This window comes from Pogona vitticeps, chromosome 5, assembly GCF_051106095.1.
Source record: "Pogona vitticeps strain Pit_001003342236 chromosome 5, PviZW2.1, whole genome shotgun sequence".
Classification (NCBI taxonomy): domain Eukaryota; kingdom Metazoa; phylum Chordata; class Lepidosauria; order Squamata; family Agamidae; genus Pogona; species Pogona vitticeps.
In genome coordinates, this window is record NC_135787.1 from 184,344,985 (window position 1) to 184,366,306 (window position 21,322).

At 44.1% G+C, this 21,322-nt stretch overlaps 1 protein-coding gene and 2 long non-coding RNA genes across 4 annotated transcripts in view; 1 reads left to right on the forward strand and 2 right to left on the reverse strand.

The window, feature by feature from the left end:
* LOC144583164 (uncharacterized) overlaps positions 1–14,234 on the reverse strand; it is a 73,410-nt gene extending 59,176 nt beyond the window's left edge. The window contains exon 1 of the long non-coding RNA XR_013536810.1: positions 13,926–14,234. This is a non-coding gene — a long non-coding RNA (uncharacterized LOC144583164). The remainder of the gene's footprint in view (positions 1–13,925) is intronic.
* LOC144583163 (uncharacterized) lies at positions 5,988–13,476 on the reverse strand. The gene is made up of 3 exons (XR_013536807.1): positions 13,343–13,476; positions 9,148–9,244; positions 5,988–6,123 (listed from the first exon to the last, which is right to left on the reverse strand). It is a non-coding gene; the product is annotated as an uncharacterized LOC144583163 (long non-coding RNA).
* Positions 14,196–21,322, forward strand: part of PDE3A (phosphodiesterase 3A) — a 314,647-nt gene continuing 307,520 nt past the window's right edge. Inside the window, exon 1 of one of the 2 annotated variants that reach the window (XM_072999742.2) lies at positions 14,196–15,583. In XM_072999742.2, coding sequence (XP_072855843.2) covers positions 14,423–15,583 — 1,161 coding nt within the window. In that variant the 5' untranslated portion in view covers positions 14,196–14,422. The remainder of the gene's footprint in view (positions 15,584–21,322) is intronic. The other variant, XM_072999743.2, reaches the window with a different exon arrangement.

The window sequence follows — 21,322 nt, forward strand, 5'->3', positions numbered from 1 at the left end:
AAGGTCAGCTTGGCTGAACAAAACTCAAGGAATGCAAAAACTAAAGAGCATCCAAATAGGACCCACATATAAAAGGAACACTTCACAGAGTCTTCAGGAGAATTTACATAGTGCTGACAACCCTATGCATGGGAGAGGTGGTATTTGGAAGGTTCATAGCTGTGGATCCAGAAGAAGAGTTACCGGTAATTCAAAAAAGGTAGCAGGATGATGTGATTCATACATGCATCTGAGATGACCATCCATGTGTTGAACTGTATTGTCACTAGAGGACCTTCTGTGCCCAGTGATACTCAGAAAATAACTTCTTCATGGGCTTTAGTTGACCCACTAGAGGCTTCCACCTGTTAGTATCCTACTGGCTCAATCATCAATTATCAGTCTGTAATTGTACTCCTGTGGTAACCAAATATATACAAAACAGGCCTGCTTTTCGAAGATGGTCTGGTAAGTGGCTTATAAATAGTCATGCACAGCAAACAGGTTATCAAGCCTAATGCACATATGCAAATATTTAAAAACAATCGTGGTTGTCTGATAACATTTCTTTCAAGTGCGATCGTCATGACATGCGATAAGAAGGAACTGGCAACGAGCTTCTCATTACACATTGGTAAACATCACATGGCCAGAGCCCCAGTCAGTTCCCAGCACGATGGAACAATCAACTCTGTATGAGAAGCAATGCCAGGCTTAGTTGGGAAATGCTTTCTCTTAAAAGAATTGGGAGCTTCTTGTGTTTACATTAAGTATTATTAAGGTAATATTCTGGCTCCATAGGATATTGAATTCATGTGATTAGGTGTGTTTCATGTACTATGGATATAATTTCTAGAGGTACAAATATCCTCATTTTGCCGAAGGGGAAGGGTCCTCTCATATCATGGAAGACTACTGGGGTTTGTATGGAATAGTGGCTTGTGAACATCACCATCTGCCTGTCAGAGATGTTTTGCACATCTGCAATGGAACATTTGAACATTGTAGAGAATTATAAGCCATGTTTTAAGTCACTCATGAAGAAATTGCCACTGCACTAACTTTGTAATTTGAGCTTCACTGCCATCCTATGTCAGTGAAGTGGCACACTTCAAACATGTTGCAGCTACTGTACTGGTTTGTGGAGCAAGCTAAAATGGCTGCAGTTCTCTATGGTTGAGGAAGGTGCCAGAGTGACCTTCTGTACCTTAGGTCTTCTGTGGACAGGCACAAAGGAATGTTTACCCCTCCAAAAGAGAAGGGGAGTTGGAAAAGGAACACACACGTACAAACCTGTGTCATGCTTTTATATGCAATTCTTGATTTTGGTGGATGTAATGTCAATGTACATTCCAGCCCTGATGATGGGAGATGCCAGAGATTGCAGTAACTATAAGACAGTTGCATTAATTGCATCAATTTTCCTTACATGCAAAGTGATACGCCAGATTTTGCATCGAAGACTTACGGCAGGAGCGGGGAATGCCCAGTGTTAAAGCTGGATTGAGAAAAGGAAGGCACAGTAGAGATTATATTGCAAACATACATATGGGGGGGGGAAACAGTCTAGGATTTACAGATTACTGTAAAGCCTTTTACTGTGTAGGTCATAAGACACTATTGATTGTTCTAAAAGAAATTTGTGTGCTATAACATTTGATTATCCTGATGTTCTGGGCAAGGGGCTAATTTTATGTCCAAATATAGGGAAACATGATGGCTTCACATAGGCAAAATCCGTTCGATCTGCATGTAGGACATATATGGACAGCTGGGTTAGATTCAAATGGAGAAGTGGCAATGAAGAAATCAGTAATTTAAGACATGTCAATGATAATGTATTACGGCCGGAAAGACTTTAAATGACTTTTAGTAAAAGTGAGAGAAGTGCCAAAGCAGGACTGCAGCTAAACATTAAGAATACAAAGATCATGATTACAGAAGAATTACACAACTTCAAAGTAGACAATAAAGAAACTGAAATAGTGCAATATATTGTATACCTTGGTTCAATCATCAATCCAAATGGGGCCTGTGGCCAAGAAATCAGAAAACGACAGAGACTCAGAAAGCAGGTATGAAGGAACTAGAAAAGATCCTTAAGTGTAAGGATATGTTACTGGATACTAAGTCTATGATCATCCATAATATGTGTATGTGTATATATGTGTGTGTGCATGTGAAAGCTGGTTGGTAAACAAGGTCATGGGGAGAGGTAGAGAATCATTAGAAATGTAGTGCTGGAAGAGTATGGATACTCTGGAGTGCAAGAAAGACAAATACTGTAAGTAGCTTTTAGAATTTAGGGAGCTTCAACTCTCTCTAGAAGCAAAATGACTATGTAGAGGGTATTGTACTTTAAGTACATCATGACAATGCTAACTAGAAGACAATAATGCTCAGAAAAGTTGAAAGCGGCAGGAAGAGGATATGAAATATGAGATGGATTGACTCATGGGCTTGAGTTTGCAATATGTGAACAGGACTGTTAATGGAAACACCTTTTGGAAATCAGGCAAAAACTAAAGAAAATTTGAAAAATAAAGAAGACAAAAAGGTTGCGTCACCTGAAATACTAACTGCTATATTTGAATGTGAGCTTTCATGGACAAGTCCACTTGCTCAGACAGTCAACTTATGGCATTCCTATGAATAAGTAACCTTTTGGAGGTCACTTATTCATAAACTGCCATAACTTGGAAGTGAATTGTTGCTACATAACAGCAGCAAATACTATAGTAGGTGCAAGGGGAAGGCACAGCAGAAGAATGACCAAAGTCATGTGACAACAACTGACAGAGGCCACGTGTTGCCCCATGGGCCATGTATTGGCTACTCCGGCTCTAAATTACAGAGAAATTCAAGGGAGGCCCAATGAGAGCAATCGGTGTCAAGCTCCATTTTATCTGGCGTGTGATATTTAAGCAATGGCCTTACCATTGCCACCTCCTACCAAGTTTCCATAGCCAAGCAAGGATTCAAACCCGTGTCCTGAGGCCTAATCCAGAACTTTAGCTACTGCACTACATTGGCTGCCTAGGACATAAGCATGCTGATATTCTTTATGCTGGTGAAACCAAATGTTCCTGTTATCACTAAAACTTAAAGTTCTTTGAGCAATTTCTCGATTTAGTGCTGTTTTCCATATAATTCATGGCTGCGTGGTTTTTTTACATGAGCTGTGCCACAGAGCAATTCCTGACACGGTCTTTCCACCATTATTTATTTATGTTGGCAGGTATGAAAGGGCGAGCACCTGTGATCACAGAGAAGTTTTATTTACACAACCATCTCATGTCGTTGCCCTGATCGGAGGGGAAAAAAACCAGAATGATCAAATATTAATGAAAAACAACATTTTTGTAAGGATTTAAAATGTATCATAACTCCGATGAGTTGCTCACGGGCTAATGTCTGATCCTCACATTGCCGCCTCACTGGAAGTTTCATTCAAATAAATATCCGTCTTCCTTGGGACACCTGGCTAATGACTGCATCCTTAAGCTCCATAGACTGTACTCATACCACTAAATAAATAGAAAAGCATTTTTTAAAAATTCTCCTTTAGTTTTAGCATCTTTAGAAGAGGATGTTTTGCACGCCACCTTCCTGTGGGACATCCCATGACTCACACCAAGAAACCTCTGCTCTACCTTCCTAACGCAAGGAAGAGAGGTGTGCAGATCTGTCCTGTTGGATCACATTTCTCAGAATTCCCTGGGCACTGTACTTTAAGTACCTCATGGAAATACTAACTAGAAAAGACAATAATGCTCAGACAAGTTGAAAGCGGCAGGAAGAGGACATGAAATGCTGAGATGGTATGGTCAGTAGCCCTGTTGCCCAGGAAATTCTGGGAGTGATCGTCCAAAACCAGAAAATGACACATCTCTATTATGAAAGTAGCAGGTATCCAGTGTGGTATATGGAGGAGAGAGGAATAGATTAGGACTCGGGAGAGTTGGCTTCAATTCCTTGGCTTTGCCATAGAAACTCATGGTGGTGGTGGTAGTAGAGGAACTGGTAAAACCACTTCTTAAATCTCTGTCTTACTTTGAAAACCCTATTAGGGTTTTCACCTTAAGTCGGTTCTGACTTGACGGGACATAAGAACATAATAGTAACTACTAAGAAAATAAAAAAAGAACTCTACTGTACTTGATCGAACAAAGTTCAGTATCATCTCCACAGTGGCTTTCCAGATGCCTCAGGGAAACCCACAAGCAGGGCATGAGTGCCCTTAAGGATCTTCTACTCGTATTTCCCAGGAACCAATATAACATTGGGGGCTGCACAGGTCCCCGATTTGTGCCAGGAGTCAGTTGGAGCTTTGAAATACTGTAACTCCTGCATTGAAAACAACTTGAAGCGATTTGTGCCTGGTTAAATTAGGCTCCAGATCTGAATCAGTTTGGACATTGCTTCACCCCGGAACCAAATCTATCCACTTTAATCTGGATCTCCTAAAATTGGTCAGAATTGGTCAAATTTGGTTAGTAATGTAGGCTTTGGCCAAATCTGGCACATAGTCCGAGGATAAAGAAGCATTTCACCTCTGGAGACAAGAGGCAGACACAATGACTAGTGATAGCCTTATTCTCCTTAAAATGGTTAAATCGTCTTGTACTTTACCTCCGTCCAAACGGAGGCCATTGCTGCATCACATTGAAGCAAATTCTGTCATTTTAACGGTGCTTCCCGGGGGCTTCTGTGAGAGATGGTGGGACAATGCTCAGCTGTGTGTGAGCTGTGCACAACCCAAAATTGCAAAAGGAAGCTTTCAATCAACGTGACATGATACGCAACAGATAACGTCTATGGAAATTTCTTGAGACATTTGGCCTCTTAAAGTCACACTTTTGCGTATCTGCTCAACAGGATTTCAGCCAGTAGTTTAAAATCCGTTTGTAAACTTAGAATTAATTTCAATGAACGAATGATATGCTCTTTACCCCCAAACTACCATCACCGTCTTGACAATATTGCCCCCTACTCCTATAATGGCTCATTTCACATTGCCATCCAAAATAACCCACTGAATAGAACAGAAATTACCAAAAATGTGCTGATACTTGTTTAACACCTCTGCGTATGTCTACTACCATTGTCTCCTACAGTCTCTGGGAAACTGTGCTTCAAAACAGATATATATTGCACGTTTGTCCTTTTAACCTAATAGAGTCAGACACTGAACATGGTCGAAAACCTCAGACAGAAACAAACAAATAAATATTAAGCCACTGGAACAACCCTGAAATCTTAATAACCAATGATTTATTTTGTGGGATAGGAAAGGACAGTGAATTGCACTCCTTGAATCGCTTGAGTCTTTAATTTCCAGTGTTCCCAAAGCTGGCAAATACACTTTTACTGTGGCTTTGGGCTAAATATATTGCTACACATTGCTGACTTAGTCTGTGGCTGTGAGAATTTAAGATTTTTAGATTTGCTGATGACAAATGTCTATGTGTTCCTTGATTTTCAGGAAAGATTCTATTAACACACATGTGTCCCAATCCTTTAAGAGTCAGAAGACTGTGTCACATCCTCTGGTTCCGTTAGAAATATTACCACTGAAAATGGAAAGAAATACATGGCATCCTTCATTGAGGCCACACGCCTGCCTCTTGGCCCAGGGAAGTGCGTTGGCAGCGTCTTGGAAGTCATTTTGAAGAAGAAGGAATATAATGGCATTTTGAAACCATCAACAACTGAGCAGAGAACTTGGGGCATGCTTCTTCCAGGAAAAAAAATATAGCAATGGAAATTTTTTCATTTCATTCCACCTTAGTGTCCCTCAAAAAATTATGTCAGCTGTTAGAAGGAAGATGCCTGACAAAGGTTTCTGGGAGAGGATGAAATGATTAAAGCTTGGAACTATTCACAATTAATGTAATTATCTGCAACATTCTCCTTTTGGACAAAAAGTAATGTAGCAAGTAATTCAATATTAATTGTTTAGATTAATCATGTAACACCTAGTTACTTTTAATTCATAACAAGAACAACATGGGCATGGCTAAAACTAGGAACCATTAAGAAAGAAACCGAAGGCTTGATTTTTGCTGCACAAGAACAAGCACTCCAAACCAACGTGATGAAAGCTAAAATCCAAGGAATTATTGCTAACAGCAAATGTCGAATCTGCCAAGAAAAAGATGAAACGGTGTCACACCTCATCTGCAAATGTCCAAATATTGCACAGATTATAAAATTAGACATGATAGCGTGGCATAGTGCTGGTCGCTATGCAAAGAATATAACTTGCCAGACTCAAAAAACCCATGGGAATATCAAATAGAGGTGTAAGAAAATGAGGAAGAACTTGTGGGATTTCCAGATCCAAACTGATAGAAACCTTGAACATAACACACCAAATACAGTAGTAATAGAACAAAGAAATGTCTGGATCTGGATCATTGACATCGCAATTCCAGGGGATGCCAGAGTTGAAGATAAAGAATTGGAAAAGCCAACAAAATGCAAAGACCTGGCAATCAAAACATCTCACTTATGGATGAAACACATTTCAGCGGTCCCCGTAGTCATCGGAGCTTTGGGAACAATATCAATAAATTTCACACACTACTATAAGCAGTTGCAAAATCTCAGAAATAACACCATCAGAGTTACAAAAAAAATTGCAATATTAGGAACAGCATACATACCATGTCAATATTTAACAGATACTTAGGTTTTTGTTTAAAACTTGTATTTATTATATAATGCCAGTCAATGTTTTCATAGTTTTAATTGATCGTGCTTGGTGTTTTTTAATCATCATCATCATCATCATAATCAACAACAACAATAACAGGATTTCAGCCTTTAAATTAACTCTTTTTCTTAGCCAGTTGCATAGGAAAGCCAATTAGATTTGCATAAGCCAGGGAGTCAGGAAAGTTTTAAGGATCAGATCATACTTTTGCACTATTAAAGAGCATGCCGGGTAGGTGGGGCTCGTCAGCCTTGGAAGGCAGCCCATCTCGGAGAAGGAAAACTCCGATTTCAAACCTCCACTGCCTTGTGGCTATATCCACTCATGGAAAAGGCTTCAGGAGTTAACCTCAAGGCAAAATCCGGAGTTGGAGTCCCGAAGGCAGCACATGTCGTTCTGCCAACTCCTGCGACGTTGCTGGAACCAGTTGTATTGGCTCTTGCCTTTCCATTGGACCATTTCAGCAACGTGGAGAGGGGGGATTTGCTGCTTGGGTAACAGCCTATCCTCCATATTACCTTACCCGGGCTTCATGCTCTGGAGAGGACACTCCTCGATTCAGAGCATGTTACCATAGTCTCTCGAGACTGAAGGATGCCTATGATGCAAGAGAGAAAAATCTTCATCTTTTGTATATTTATACAGTGGACCCTTGACTTACAGACGGCTCGACTTACAGACTTTTCGACTTACGGACTTCCCTGGCTGCAAAATTTAGATTCGACTTGCAGCCGGAGAATCGACTTACAGACCAGAAAAAAGCCAAAATGGAACAAAAACGTCCGGTTATGGATTAATCGGTTTTCAATGCATTGTAGGTCAATGGAGATTCGACCTACAGACTTTTCGACCTGCAGCCACCGTTCCAATACGGATTAATTCCGTAAGTAGAGGGTCCATTGTATGTATTTCGAAGGTGAAGTATCAGAACTAGCCACTAGAGGGAAACAGATCTTCTACATATATAATCTGCCAGTAACAAGAATACAATGTGCCAACAACATGTCATGTGCCAGTATCCCTTGCATGATTGCAGCAATAACAATTTAATAATAACATCAACAAGGTTGTTGAGAAGTAGAGCAACACAGTAAATTCCTTTTTAATGTAACATTCAGTGCTTTGGAAATGATATTATTTTCCCCAAAACTGAATGGTTCTAGTGGGCAGGGCAGGGAAACTGTTTTGTGCCATGAGGATGTGTATTTTAATGTTTCCACTCAATAATTTTGAGTTAGGTATCCTATTTGATTGCTTAGGGATAAGAATGCAAAAATCTCTGCGTCAATTTCATTGAGTTTTCCCAAGTCCCACAGATATTTTCTCCCCGTCTTTATCTCGTGTCCATTTGCATAGGGGTCGTGCAAGGGACCTCCCCGAGGAGATGAGTGGACTTTGAACACATTTGGGCAATCCCTGGGCAAGGACACCACCTTGTTGACTGATCCTACCTCTTTGGAAACACCACTGGATTGCTTTTCACTAGAGATGGGAATATTTGTATTCGCAAATGAATACGGATTTCCCTGCACCAGTTGGAGCTAATAAAGGTCTGCCCTCCCCGGGACTGGGCCAGCCACTCATGTGTCCCAACGCCACAATGGTCTCACTCTTCCCACCAATTGCACCAGGAGCTCTGCTGCCTCCCTGCTCGGTTGGCCACTCCAGGCAGGGAGACAGCGTAGCTTCTGGGTAATTGGCGGAAACAAGAGGACCTTCATGGTGCCAGGAGACACGAGTGGATGTTCTGGTCTTGGGGCCAGATCCTCATTAGGTCCAGCTGGGACAGGGATATTCGTATTAATTTAACGAATACAAATATCTTTTTCTTTACTTTTGACACAAACGGTTTGCGATACTGGGTGTTTTCTGATTTAGGCATCCTTCAGTCTCGAGAGACTAGGGTAATGTGCTCTGTATGGGGGACTTGGAACAGCGTCTAGTGTGGCTGAGAAGGCCAATTCGAGGGTAACAATCCCTTCCGCAATGAAGACAACTACAATCTGTCCCCTGTCCATCTCCCTGATTTTGCTGGTTTTGGGTCTGCTTCTTTGCCTCGGCCTGCTGGACAAGGGTCTCTTCAAATTGGGAAAGGCCATGCTGTATTGTCTGCCCCCAGGCTGAACGCTCAGATGCCAAGGTTTCCCATCTGTTGAGGTCCATTCCTAAGGCCTTCAGATCCCACTTGGAGATATCCTTGTATCACAGCTGGGGTCTCTCTCTGGGGCGATTTCCCTGCACTAATTTTCCATATAGGAGATATTTTGGAATCCGACCATCAGCCATTCTCACAACATGTGGGTGTGCTCTACCCACATAGAAATGCCTGTGTTTTAATGCACTATTTTCTTAACTGAACATTTATTTACACTTTTCAGCCAACATGCACGGTGTTTGCCCATTGACTGAAGCAACTTTCTGCACTTTTCAATCATGCACATTTTACTCACCAGCATTTAAAATGATGTCCTTTGCTTTGTGTGCACTTTATTTCTCCAAAATGTAACTTGGGCCTTGAATAAGATGAATTCTTATGTTTTGGAAGATCTAAAAAAACCCCACACTACTTTCATCGAGACTGTAAAATTATTTTCCATTCCATGGGAACTGCCCAAGGTAGTTTTCAGAAAGACACGTTTTAAAAATGTATCTGTTCCTATATGTGTCAAAATGATAATAGCAGTTTCCAGCTTCGCTGGTAGATGGCTCTCAAATATCCTGGTCCTAAGCCATTCAAGGTAGAGAAATAAATGAGACAAGAAGTGCAGGAAGGAGAAGAATTTATTGGCCCAAATCTTGTTGCTTAGTGTATTAAGTTACACTAGAGTCAAGGGGAACTGGATGAGTCAACTCCTTTCTGGGTTCAATTGATTTAACTAGGCTTGCTCTAACTGTGACTTACTATGCTAAAAGAAGAGATAGAGTAGGCCCATTAGAATCAATGGGATTTATAGAGAAGTCACCAAATCCCCACTGATTCAGTGGGTCTAGTCTAGTAGCTATTTAGTATGCTAAGCAAAAGAATTCTGGTCACTGGATTAAGAACCTAGGAAACTGGTCTGGATGCAACACAACATCACTGTTGAAAGTGGCTGCATCCAAAGGTAAACTAAGCACAGTGACCTCCAACCTCTGGCAAGAGAGGAACAATAGCAAGAACAGACCTGAAATGATTCAAAAACCAATGAAATGTATATAAGTGTGATGCAATATGATCAGGAAAGCAGACAGTAGAATTATTCTGGCTGGAGCATTCTGCACCACCTTCTGAATGTTACAATTTATGACATTTGTATTTGAGAAAGATACTGTATATGCATTGATATAACCCATACTTCTCCAGACAAGGGAATACCTGGCAGCTGAATCTGGGCAAAAGCACTCCAGAAAGCCATCTGGCCATTGAGGTCTAGGAAGACATTCTGACTAAGGACCAAGTCCAAAGGGAGAACAACCCTAGCCACAACAGATTGTGTTTCCAATCTGATTTTCCTGATCAGTAGCAAATCAATGGGGTGGGACTACACAGTGAGGAAATTACAGTTCAATCCGCGGTGTCTGCAGTTTCTCAAATCATGTTTTCCCAGGTGAATCCCTGTAGCCATCCAGATGACAATCTGCAGAAGTCAGCCAGGGCAAAGAATTCTATTTGCACGGTGCTGTAACAGCAGGTGCTGCCTTAAGGTGCCAACAAGGTGCTAAATGGCAATTTCCACCACTTTCTTTTTGCTCATGTAGTTCTCCTAAATCCTTATAAAACTCTGTTCTAGTGTTGAGTTGAAACCTTTAAAAAAAAAAAAAGACACTAGGGGCACCTGGTTGAAGGGAATGGTCACCCCCATAAGTGTCCCTTTGCATCTAATCAGGCAATCAAAAGGGGTAAAAAGAAGACAAAATATATGTTAAACTGATCGCAACTTCGTGTTCTTTGGAGTAAGCTTTGGGTTGTTGGTCTATATTCGGTTCCTTATTGCATCTAGAGAGTGGCTCAGTGTTTCACAACTTCCGTACTACATAAATTGAAAGCTAGAGTTGGATGTTAGCCATCTACTTAGTGGCACCCAATCCCAACACTCTGATGACTTTTCTTAGTAGTTTCATGTAAATGCTAGAGGACATGGGAGAACAGAATAAAACCACAAGATGCTCGAAAAAAGTATGAAACAAAAGTACACCTTCACCAACTTTTGTGGATATTCAGTCAGGTAGGATCAAAGCCAATGGAAAAGCGTACTTCCTCCAAGCTCCATATTTCCTAGACTTTCCAGACAGGTCAATGGTATCAGAAACTACCTGGAGTGTCCCTACTACGAAATATCCTGCCTTGGGAGGTGCATTAACACGGATCATGGCCCCTCAAACCCTGGTGCTTCATCAAGGCTTTTGGAACCCAGTGACCATACAGTAGTTTGACCAGCTTATGGATGTCTATTATAGTGTATAAAACGTACACTATTATTTTAAATTCTTTTAATAATTTAAAGTTGTTTTCTATATGCTTTAAACTGACTTGCTTGTACTTCACCCTGACATCCTTGGATATAAATATTTTAATAAATAATAAACTGGCACACACATTTTCTGCTTCATTCCCAGTGGAGGCTGCAAATTAACATTTCCATTCGCAAGAAAAGCAACCTCAAAAGAAAGCTAGGAGTTGACACCCTCATTCTTCCTTCAAAACACCTTAAGATAGAGAATGAGCAATAACCTTCAAGGGCGATGGTGTCTGAACATTTAAAAATAAAAATGGCAGGCATTAAGCCACTTCTTTTGCAAGAGATAGTCCATGATCAGGGAACCCATCAGAACCTTCTGCCAGGTCCTCTTGAGGCTTTATTAAGTATCCAGGGCAGATACATATCCAAAAAGCAAGCGATTGGCCCCAATCCTCCAAGCAATCTTCAACTGCACCGAAGCCCCTCATTGCCATGTAAACCTGTCTTGCACTCAAGAGTTCATTTGGAAAGAGAGAGGCAAAGTGACCTTCTGAAACTGAGATTCTGGGGTAGACTGACTCGGAAGCAAATTCCTTGAACTCAATGGCTTTAATTCAAAGTAGACCCAAGACCAGCCATTTAAACCAGGGATGGGTAATTGTGGCCCTCCACTTGTGCTTTTTTTTTTTTGGACTACAACTCCAACAATCCTTCACTATTGGCATGCTAGGAAGGACTGATGGAAGTTGTAGCCCTCCCCCCCCATCAAGTGAGGGCCACAACCCTCCTCCCAGTTCAGATTCCTGTATCTCAATGGCTCGATCCATATGGGTGAATGACCACTGAAATCAATGGGCTGACAACCATCTCCTATAGTATCTAGTCAGAAGCAAATCTCATTGAGTTCAATGGCCCTTACGCTCAAGCAAGAGGGACGAGACTTTTATGCTTATTTGCATTACTATTATCTATTCACTTGTATAATTTATAGCTCACTGTCCTTCCAATAAGGCCATGGCTACCCTTTTGAATTGGAGTGCTGGAGGAGGCTCTTGAGAGTCCCCTGGACTGCAAGGAGAGCAAACCTATCCATTCTAAAGGAAATCAACCCTGAGTGCTCACTGGAAGGACAGATCCTGAAGTCGAGGCTCCAATACTTTGGCCATCTCATGAGAAGAGAAGGCTTCCTGGAAAAGACCCTGATGTTGGGAAAGTGTGAAGGCAAGAGGAGAAGGGGACGACAGATGACGAGATGGTTGGACAGTGTCATTGAAGCGACCAACATGATTTTGACCCAACTCCGGGAGTCAGTGGAAGACAGGAGGGCCTGGCGTGCTTTGGTCCATGTGGTCACGAAGAGTTGGACATGACTTAACAACTAAATGACAACCACCACCTTGGGCCTTCATGGAAATGGTAGATCCTGTGCCCTATGTTATCCCTCAAACAAGCCTGTGGGGTAGGTCTGCCTGAAATAATGTACGACTGACTCAAGGGCACCTCCTAACTCTCAAATGGTCCAGTGGCCACTTGAACCCAGGTCTGCCGAGGCTTACTCCAACATCCATAACCTCTATACCACGCTGCCTCTTTGGTCTTGCCCATAATTCGGAGCAAAGCGGGAAAGGAAGGAACGGGAGGAATAGCTGCGCAAAACGAATTCGCCCCGGGGGCGGTACCAATCCTTGACCTATTTACCCAGAAGCAACTCCTCGTCTGTTAATGGGGCTTCTCTCCTTGGGTGCCCGGGGCTGCTCGGTAAAGGCACCAGATCCCCCGCGCAAAGGACTAGGGCGTCACCACTAGGGCACCCGGCGGGACCTCCCTCCCGAGGAGTGCTTAGGGATGGCCGCGAGTAATTAAATTTGACCTGGGTTTTACCCGCGTCCCCCGCCTCCTTGCTCGGCACTCCGTGCAGGGAGCCGGTGGCATCGTCAGCCGCTAATGGCCCATATCTGCCCGAGGTGACTTTCTTTCTCTCTCTGCTGGAAAGCAGCGCTTCCCATCTCTGCCGGTGGGCAGAAGCCGAGAGCCACCCACCCGCCGATCTCCAGGTAGAGTGGGTGCAGGCGGACACCCAAAGGGGCGCTGGGGCTTCTGCCTGCGCCCCTCCCTCAAATGATGGACTAGGGGGGTGGGCAAGCATAGTTACTTCTCTCTCTGCCCCGTCTGTTTGCTAAATCTCTCCGCGGCCTCCCTAAAGTACCTTTGCTGCGTTCCTTTTTTTTTTTAAACGCCGAGGCATCTAACCAGTCGAGAGAAGCAGCAGCTACGACGTCCGGGTTTTATTTTCTCCTCGTCGCCTTCTCTTGCTCGGTGTTGACGTCCGGGCGATCCCGGGAGTTCGCCACGTTCCCACTCGACTCGGGGATCGCCGGCTTGTTCTTGCGCCCCTCCATCCACCCCCCCCCCGCTCGGCTCGGCGATGAGCCGGCGTCTCCTCCACCCCGGTCATGGGGCAGGGCGGCGATCGGGGACTTCGACTCGGGATTCCGTCGGGAAGGAGCGCCGGAGCGGGACGGCAGAGTGAGAGAGACGCGCCCAAGCCCCGAAGAAGCGGAGGAGGACGAGAAGCGAGATCGGGAAATCCTGCTTAGGGGGGAAGCCCAGCCGGGCGGAGGCTGCTTCGCTGGCTCTCCACGCCCGGGTGAGCGGCGACCAAGATCCGGAGCGCTCATGGCCTAAAAAAACGAGGAAACCCATAGAACCCAACAGGAGCCCTCCGGAGTAGCAGCAGAGACAGCGAACGAACGAGAGCCGCCGCGTGGCCCCCCTTTTCGCATACTTACGGTCTTTTGAAGTCTCTTTTTCTTGCCGAACCTGGAGAATAAGACCATTTCCATATCTCTCCCCTTGTTTTTAAACTTGGTGCATTCAAGCCCCCCCCCCTCGGATTTCTTCCACTTTTTTAAAAAAGCTCTTGTTTTCCACTTTATTATATATATTTTTAAAAAAAACATTGTCTCCATGTCCCTCTTGATTTTGCTTGATTCTTAGTTTTTAAAGATTTGGGTTTTTTTTTTAAATTCCGTCCTTTAAAAAAAATACACCCCCCCCCTCAAAGGACGCTGTTTGCCGGAGATCCCCGCCTGCAAAAAGAGGGCTTTGTTATTATTATTGTTGTTATTACCTCCCGGAGAGGGAGGGCGGAAAAGAGGAAGAGGAGGAGGAAGGGGGGGTCAATCCTGGGAGTTACATCTTCCCCCCCCTCCTGTGCCGGGCAAGAGAGGAGGGGAAAAGGGGGAGTGGAGGGGGGGGGGGAGAAAGAGAAGAGAGAGACCTCTCTATGGCTGGGAGTAGCGGCGAGGCGAGCGGGGTCGCCGGCTGGAACTCCGGCGCCGAGGAGCGCAAGCCCTCGGCGGGCGCGGAAGCCTGCGCCGGCGGGTGCAACGGGTGCTGCGTCCCGCTCAGGCCGGAGGAAGCGACGAGGAAGAGGAACGGCAGCCTCCGCCACCACGATCGGCGGCCCGGCGGCGGCAGCGATCCGGCTCGGGACGCTCGGCCGAAGATCGGGAAGTCCTGCAAACTCGGCTGGGCGCTGGGCGCCGGCTCGGTGGCGCTGCTCTTGGCGCTGGGGCTCCTCCGCCTGGCGCGCCCCGAAGAGGCGGACGCGGGAGCCGGAGAGGCGGCGGCGGAGGATCGGGACCCAGGGGGGCCCCCACCTGGTGGGACCCCCACCACCAGCCGCCCCCCCGGCCGGACGCCGATCCCCGGCAGCTGCTGCTGCGCCTGCCTCCTCCTCCTCTTCCTCCTCCTCCTCTTCCCGGCTGCTTCGCTCTGGCTGGGCTGGGAGTGGGTGCGCGCCGGGCTGCCCCCGCGGACGGCCGCTTGGCTCTGGCTGGCCGCCGCCGTCGGGGGGGAAGCGCTCGCCCAGCTGGGCTTGGCGGCCCTGAGGGGGCCGGAGGAGGAGGAGGAGGAGGAGGAGGAAGAGGAGGGCCGCCTGCTCGCCGCCGCCGCCGCCGCCGGGGTGGTGCTCTGCTGCTGCTGCTGCTGCTGCTGCCTGGCCGGGGGGAGATGGCTGGCGCGGCGGCTCGGCCCGGGGCTCCTGATGCTGGCGCTGACTAGCGCCCTGCGGATCAGCGCCCTCGGCTCCTGGCAGGGCGCCCGCCCCACCTGGCCACCTTACCTGGCTTACCTCCTCGGCTTCTTGGGCATCCTCGGCGCGGGCTATTATTCGCGGCCCCCCCGGGTTGCTCGCCGCCTCCGCCTCCTCGCCGCCGGCCAAGAGGGGGGAGAGCACGGCGAAGAAGAAGAGGAAGAGGAGGAGGAGGAGGAAGGCCCCGACGGAGGGGAAAGCGCCCCTTTCGCTCCGGCCCGGCCGGCCAGGGAAGAAGGGCCGGCGTTGAAGAGGCGCCGGCGATCCAGTTCCATGATCTCGGCCGAGATGGCGAGCGGCGGCAATAAGTCCCATCGCCGGACGTCGCTGCCTTGCATCCCTCGAGAGCAGGTAACGGGGATCGGGCGGGGGGGGGAAGGAAGAGCTGGGGATCGCCTGGACAGGAAGGATGCGGGGGGGGCGAGGAAGAGAAGAGAGAAAGAAAGCGGGGGACAACGAGGACCTTTCGGGGGTTTCAGGCGCCCCCCCAAAAATCTTGGGGACTTAAAAAAGTGTGCAGCGTCTTCGCGGAGAGGGGCGCGCCAGAGCGCGGAGAAACTTCGCGGGCGACTTTTTAAGTTGGCGTCGAAACTTTTTTCCCCACTCGCCAAACTGCGGCAGCAGCGGCGCTCAGGAAGCGAGGATGCACGCCGTGAAAAGGCATTGTAGGAAAGACCTCCCGTGAAACCCTTTGCTCGGGTTCCCTTCCCCTCGCAACCCCCCCCCCCCCGCCGCCTCTTTGGTCTTTATTTTTATTTTATTGGATACCGCCTTTTTCGTCTTTTGAAGATGGATTACGGGACAACCTTAGGTCCTACTCTCCCCCCCCCCCCGCCCCGACCGTCAGCCTGAAAACTGTAAGGTTCCTTTCCTTCTCTCCCCCCCCCCCTCCGCGTTATTTTTTTTTTTTTTAAAAAGGCTCCGCTTGGCACACCGGACTGCAAAGGTGAGGCGGTTTACGTAAGAGTAGGCCCCTTCGAGCCCATAAAGTGCGCCTCGCTGCGTAACATAATGCTGTGTGGGGTGTTCCGTTGCATACATTCAGATACCTGTAATCTCAAAAATTATGTGGAGAGTAGCTTTTGAGCAAACATTCAGGAGAGCAAAAGAGATTTTTTTCGGGCAATTTTTTAACTGGAAAAGTGCAGGGTTTTCGCTGTGCTGTCACAAAGTCCAGGACACTGTCTTCTCCCCACAAACTTTTGATGTCTCCTGTAGAAATGCATACTGTATGATGTGCCCCTAAAAGGCTCCATAGGTCCGGAAAAGAGACCTGTTCAGTTATACAGTACAGTATTACATTTAAAAGTGTTTTTTGTCCAATAAGTAATACATTGGTTTTAACACTAAGGCCTATTAAGAGCTGAGTTGCCACATTTTTTTTTTGCAGACCTGCCTTTCTAGCTTATATTCTGTGTAGTGTAGCTGCATGTTTGCATTCTACATTTTACACCATCACAACTTCTTCTGTACGTTTGCCTTTGGTGAAAGATGAAGAGAGCGTCCTTAAGGTTATGATGTCTTGGAAAGCATTCTGGAAACTTGGTAGAACTTGGTTCAGAAACTTTGTGACGCTAGAAAACAAGGTTGTACATAAACTCTGTGGAAATGCAATGTAATATTTCCCTGCCTTCCTTTGCAAGTGATCCACAACTTAAAGGAGGCTGAGTATTTGATATTAAGGCCGAGCCTTAAAAATACCATCATGGAATTTTTGCACATGCATTTTTGGGATGCAAAGATTCCGATTCTAAGCAAACTTGCAGCTTTGGCTTTGACATGTTTACTTGGAAGTATGCCCTGCTGAGTTCAGGGCGTCCTGTTTTGAAAGTAACGGCCATAGAAGTCAATGGGATCTCAGTTTTCTGTGTAAAGTAGAAGTTGGATAGTCCTCTTTATTACAATTGTTTTGACCCGCATGGAAATACGGAATAATCATTTTTTTCAGTGGATTCTTTAAGGATGATGGGTTTCTCATTAGTGACCTGAGCATTTCAGTAAAGGTGTTTTACATCCTAATCCCAAATGTGGCATGGAATAAATTTCTGCAAATTTTTAAAAAATGACATTTATTTCCTACATGTTGTTGTAGGTTGAAGAAGTGGATAAGATTCTTACTTGGAAGACAGATCAGCTAAACTTATAGACCTTTTTCCATCTAATTGTATTTAAAGTTGGGTGCCAATTAATTTAGTTCAAATAATGTTTGTCATTGTGGCTCCTAAATGTATCTTGATATCATTTTTAACCCTTTGGCAGGGTTTCAAGGTTATGGCAGCAGAGGTGGTAGTCCCCCCCCTCCATCGCTAGAATTGACTAGATGCAAAATGTTTTTGTGGGTTCTTGTGACATTTTCTTGGAAAAAACTCCCTGTCATCCATACATTTTGAGAGTTTAATTTTGCTACAAATGCACTTAGATTTACAGTATTTCCAAATAATTTAAATACATTTCAAATTCTTTTTTTGGAACAGTATAGGTACAGACTGTGATGCTTGGGTGAAAAAAACAATCCACAAATACGGGTTCGCTTTCAGTGTTTTCTCATATTATGGGCTATATGAAAAGAATATTATAATATCAAGCCACAATTTTTAAGCTATTTAGGGAGACAGAGGTCATCTGATGATAGGCGATTCCAATTGTATTTTGTTTATATATAAAAGTAGAGTTTGTGATAATTGGAATTTTTGTGCTGCTACCTGTTTAAGTTCAGATAAGAGGGAATTTTGGGGAAGCCTGTTTGTATTTAATCACTTTAATGTGGCCTGCTAAGCTGTATCCTGCTGGCTATCATTTGCTTACAGCAGCTTCCCAAATCACCTTAATTTATGGTGGAAGACAAAATTAGTATCCTTAATTGGGTTTCTCTTTGTCTGTAGGAGATTAAGGCATAAAATAACAGACATAAAATAAGAGATATCAAACAATGGTGACATCCAGCGGTTGGGTGTCTGACCTTCCAGGATGTTTCTGATCTCTCTAATCAATTGAAAACTTGGATTACTTGACTGTATCTTTAAGGAACCCTAGAGTAACATCCCTTTGAGTTTGATAATAGCAAAACAAGCCTGGTGTTTGTTTTTAAAAAAGGAAAAATTGTGATAAAGGAGAACACTTAAAATGGGTCTGTGCAGTGCTTTAAATTTGCTGATTTATAGTTATAAATTCTACCACCTTCAAACCCATGAGATATTTGTAGATATTACTTTAAGACCAAACAAATCTGGCCTGACAATCAGCTATGACTGTTTAACCTGTCCAGTAAAGATGGTGCTAGGATAATCAAGTAGATACATTTATTCTCGTTTTTGTGTGTGAGACAAATAATGTATCATTTGGAACTGAACCCTCATAGTAAGCAATGAAAGATAAGGCTTTTTCTGTTTCTGTTTTATTATTCTTTTTTAAAAAAATGCTAGGCCTCTTCTAAAACTCATAACATCTGTCACCTGTGAACCATTATATGCTCGGAAAATCAGTCTTCTCAATGTGTAGAAACTGCTTCACTTTATTGGAATATTAAGAAGTTCAGAACCTAAATTTGGTTGACTTTAAATGATTAACATAACTGCGTACCAAAACGGTAGAAATACTAAGAGTTATTCTGAAATTTGCATCTTATTGCTCCAGATCTGAATACTTGAAAGCAGTTTTGCCTTAATAATAATAATGGTTTTGGTTAAAACTTGTATCTGAATTAGAAGCATGCACCGTAGAATTATAGTTTGCAAAATGATGAGTTCCTCTTGTTTTTGAGTAATCCTGAAAGTTAAGTTTTAAGAAGACCATGTGGCACCAACCTGGTAAAAAGTGATGCGGGGGTTATTTATGTATGCAGTGGTGTAAGTGAGTAGAAGTGGCATATATGTAAGTTGCTAAATAAATAAATGAACATTAGGTAATCTTCAGGGCCTAACTTTATAAATCTGCAGCAGGTTTTTGTGAATGCCCTTAGAACACAAGTCTCATGAATCAGTGTCATCACGTGCAAATGTGTTTTGTATTTGTAACCCATATGTGCAGATTGAACAGAAGTACGGTAATGCCTGCTTTTGGAAGCTCCATAACTTTATAAGCATGGTTCTTTTAATATTTGTTTAGCACTGCTTGACTTTGTGATTCATTGGGCAGTGAAAAATCAAAGACAAGACCCTGGCCAAATGGTCTTAACATTTGAAAACAAGCTTTGACAAGAGAGATTCCCTCACGCAAAGGCAGCCGAGCATCTCTGTTTGGTGACTTCTTTCTCGGGCTTGACATGTTTTTAAGACATCTTTTGCTTCCTGCTTGGGACCACGAGAGTGGAGTTCTTCCCGAGCAACCGGTGGGCCACAGTACGGGACTGATGGCCTGTGTTCAGCCTCTGGTGGATAAAAACACACCAGATGTGACCTAAGTCACGACGGTGAGGAAAGAAATTAGGAAAGGGGTATTCGTGGTGGTAAAGCCACAAAAGGGACGGGAATTATTTTTGGAAACTGGAGATGAGAGAGAATTACGTTTGATTTGTTTTTCATTATGGATTTTTTGGAACGAAGGGATTTCTTCATAGACTTGATGGAAAGAGCTGAAGATTTAAGAAGACAGAGTGCAGGAGAAAGAGAAACTGACAGATTTTCCCAGACAGAGTTCTTTGAATACTTCACTCTTAAAAGGCCAGGTTTGCATTCAACCATGTTGTGATGAAAATGGTTAGCACCTATTTTATTTTATTTTTCTGAGATTCTCCTCTTTAATAAATTACATGGCAGATAGGCACAACATAGTCTGTTCTGTGCCGGGAATAGCAACATGCACCGCACTTTATCATTACAGATGATTGAGAATTTGGGGTGGGTCATCTGTTAGAACTTGAAGACACTCTGACTGAAGAAACTTGTTTTTTTTTTTTAAAAAAACTGAATTTAGGAGAAAGTGAAACTGATAGATGTGTTTATGCTAAATGAAATGTGTTCTGGCTTTTTAAAAGTTGGAGATCAAGTTAGTTTTTTCAAACCCTTTAAAATCTAAGGTTGGATTCTACATGGCTGTTCCTTATTTAAGTAGAGGCTGCTCAGAAAGCTGCACTGTAACAGTGATGATGATTTGCATCTTGCCATTGCTGTGCGTGGCATCCCACAAGGTTATATTGGTAGCATAAAAAGGTCACTAGAGTCTTACCAGCTAAACCGAACTGTAAGGAAATAGAAGTCAGGCATTGAGAGGGGAACCCTGGCAAAATAATATTGCACTGATTTAAAGACGGATTGCAATATCTATATTACAATACTAAGCTAATTTAGGAAACTGTTTTCACATCAGCTTATTTTTTTTCTCCCATTAAGCTCAGTATTATTTACCTGATGGTAATCTTGAAGAGTCTTAAACAGGGATTTTCTCCGTCCGCAAGCTTGAGGTTTTTGCCCTTGAATCAAGACTTTCTGCTCTTCTCATTGGGCCTCTTTTGCACCTCACTCTTGCATGCCTAGTAGAGTTCAAAGCTAAATCCAAATCCACCCAATATGTTTATTGAACAGACAGCTGAAATGTCTTCTATTACTCCATCCAAAAATCTCTTAATAGGGCCCCGTTCTGTGGCTGCCTGGTTCCTACACAACGTTCATGCGGAAACTCCTTGTTGTAGACCTCTACAGTTGGGTTATAAAATGTTATATACTTGAGAACAACAGTATTGCTTTTGTAGAATAGTTAGACTTATTTTTTGACTCATATGACCATGTTGCCCTGGTTGGTGAAAAGGAGAGAATCTCTGTGTTCCTTAGTGTGTTCTGAATGGGTATAGAGAAGTGTATCAGCATTTTCTGGTTTGCTGTCCTCTTAACTGGAAGTTGAATGAAAGCCTATTCTACTGCTCAAGCATGGGATTTCTCAGGTTCTTCCAGGAAGCTGCTGTGAAGTTGGGAGGTCTATTTCCCTTCACTTCTGATCCCAAAGTACTGACTTCTTGGGCCAGACTAGTTGTGTTTTCATCTGGTGGCTCGCCATTCTGTCTTTGGTTGGTGGTTAACTATATGCATTTGTCAGCAAGGCTACTCGTGGCAGTTTACAACTATGGGGTGCTCACCTAGGATGAATAAAACCCTCTCC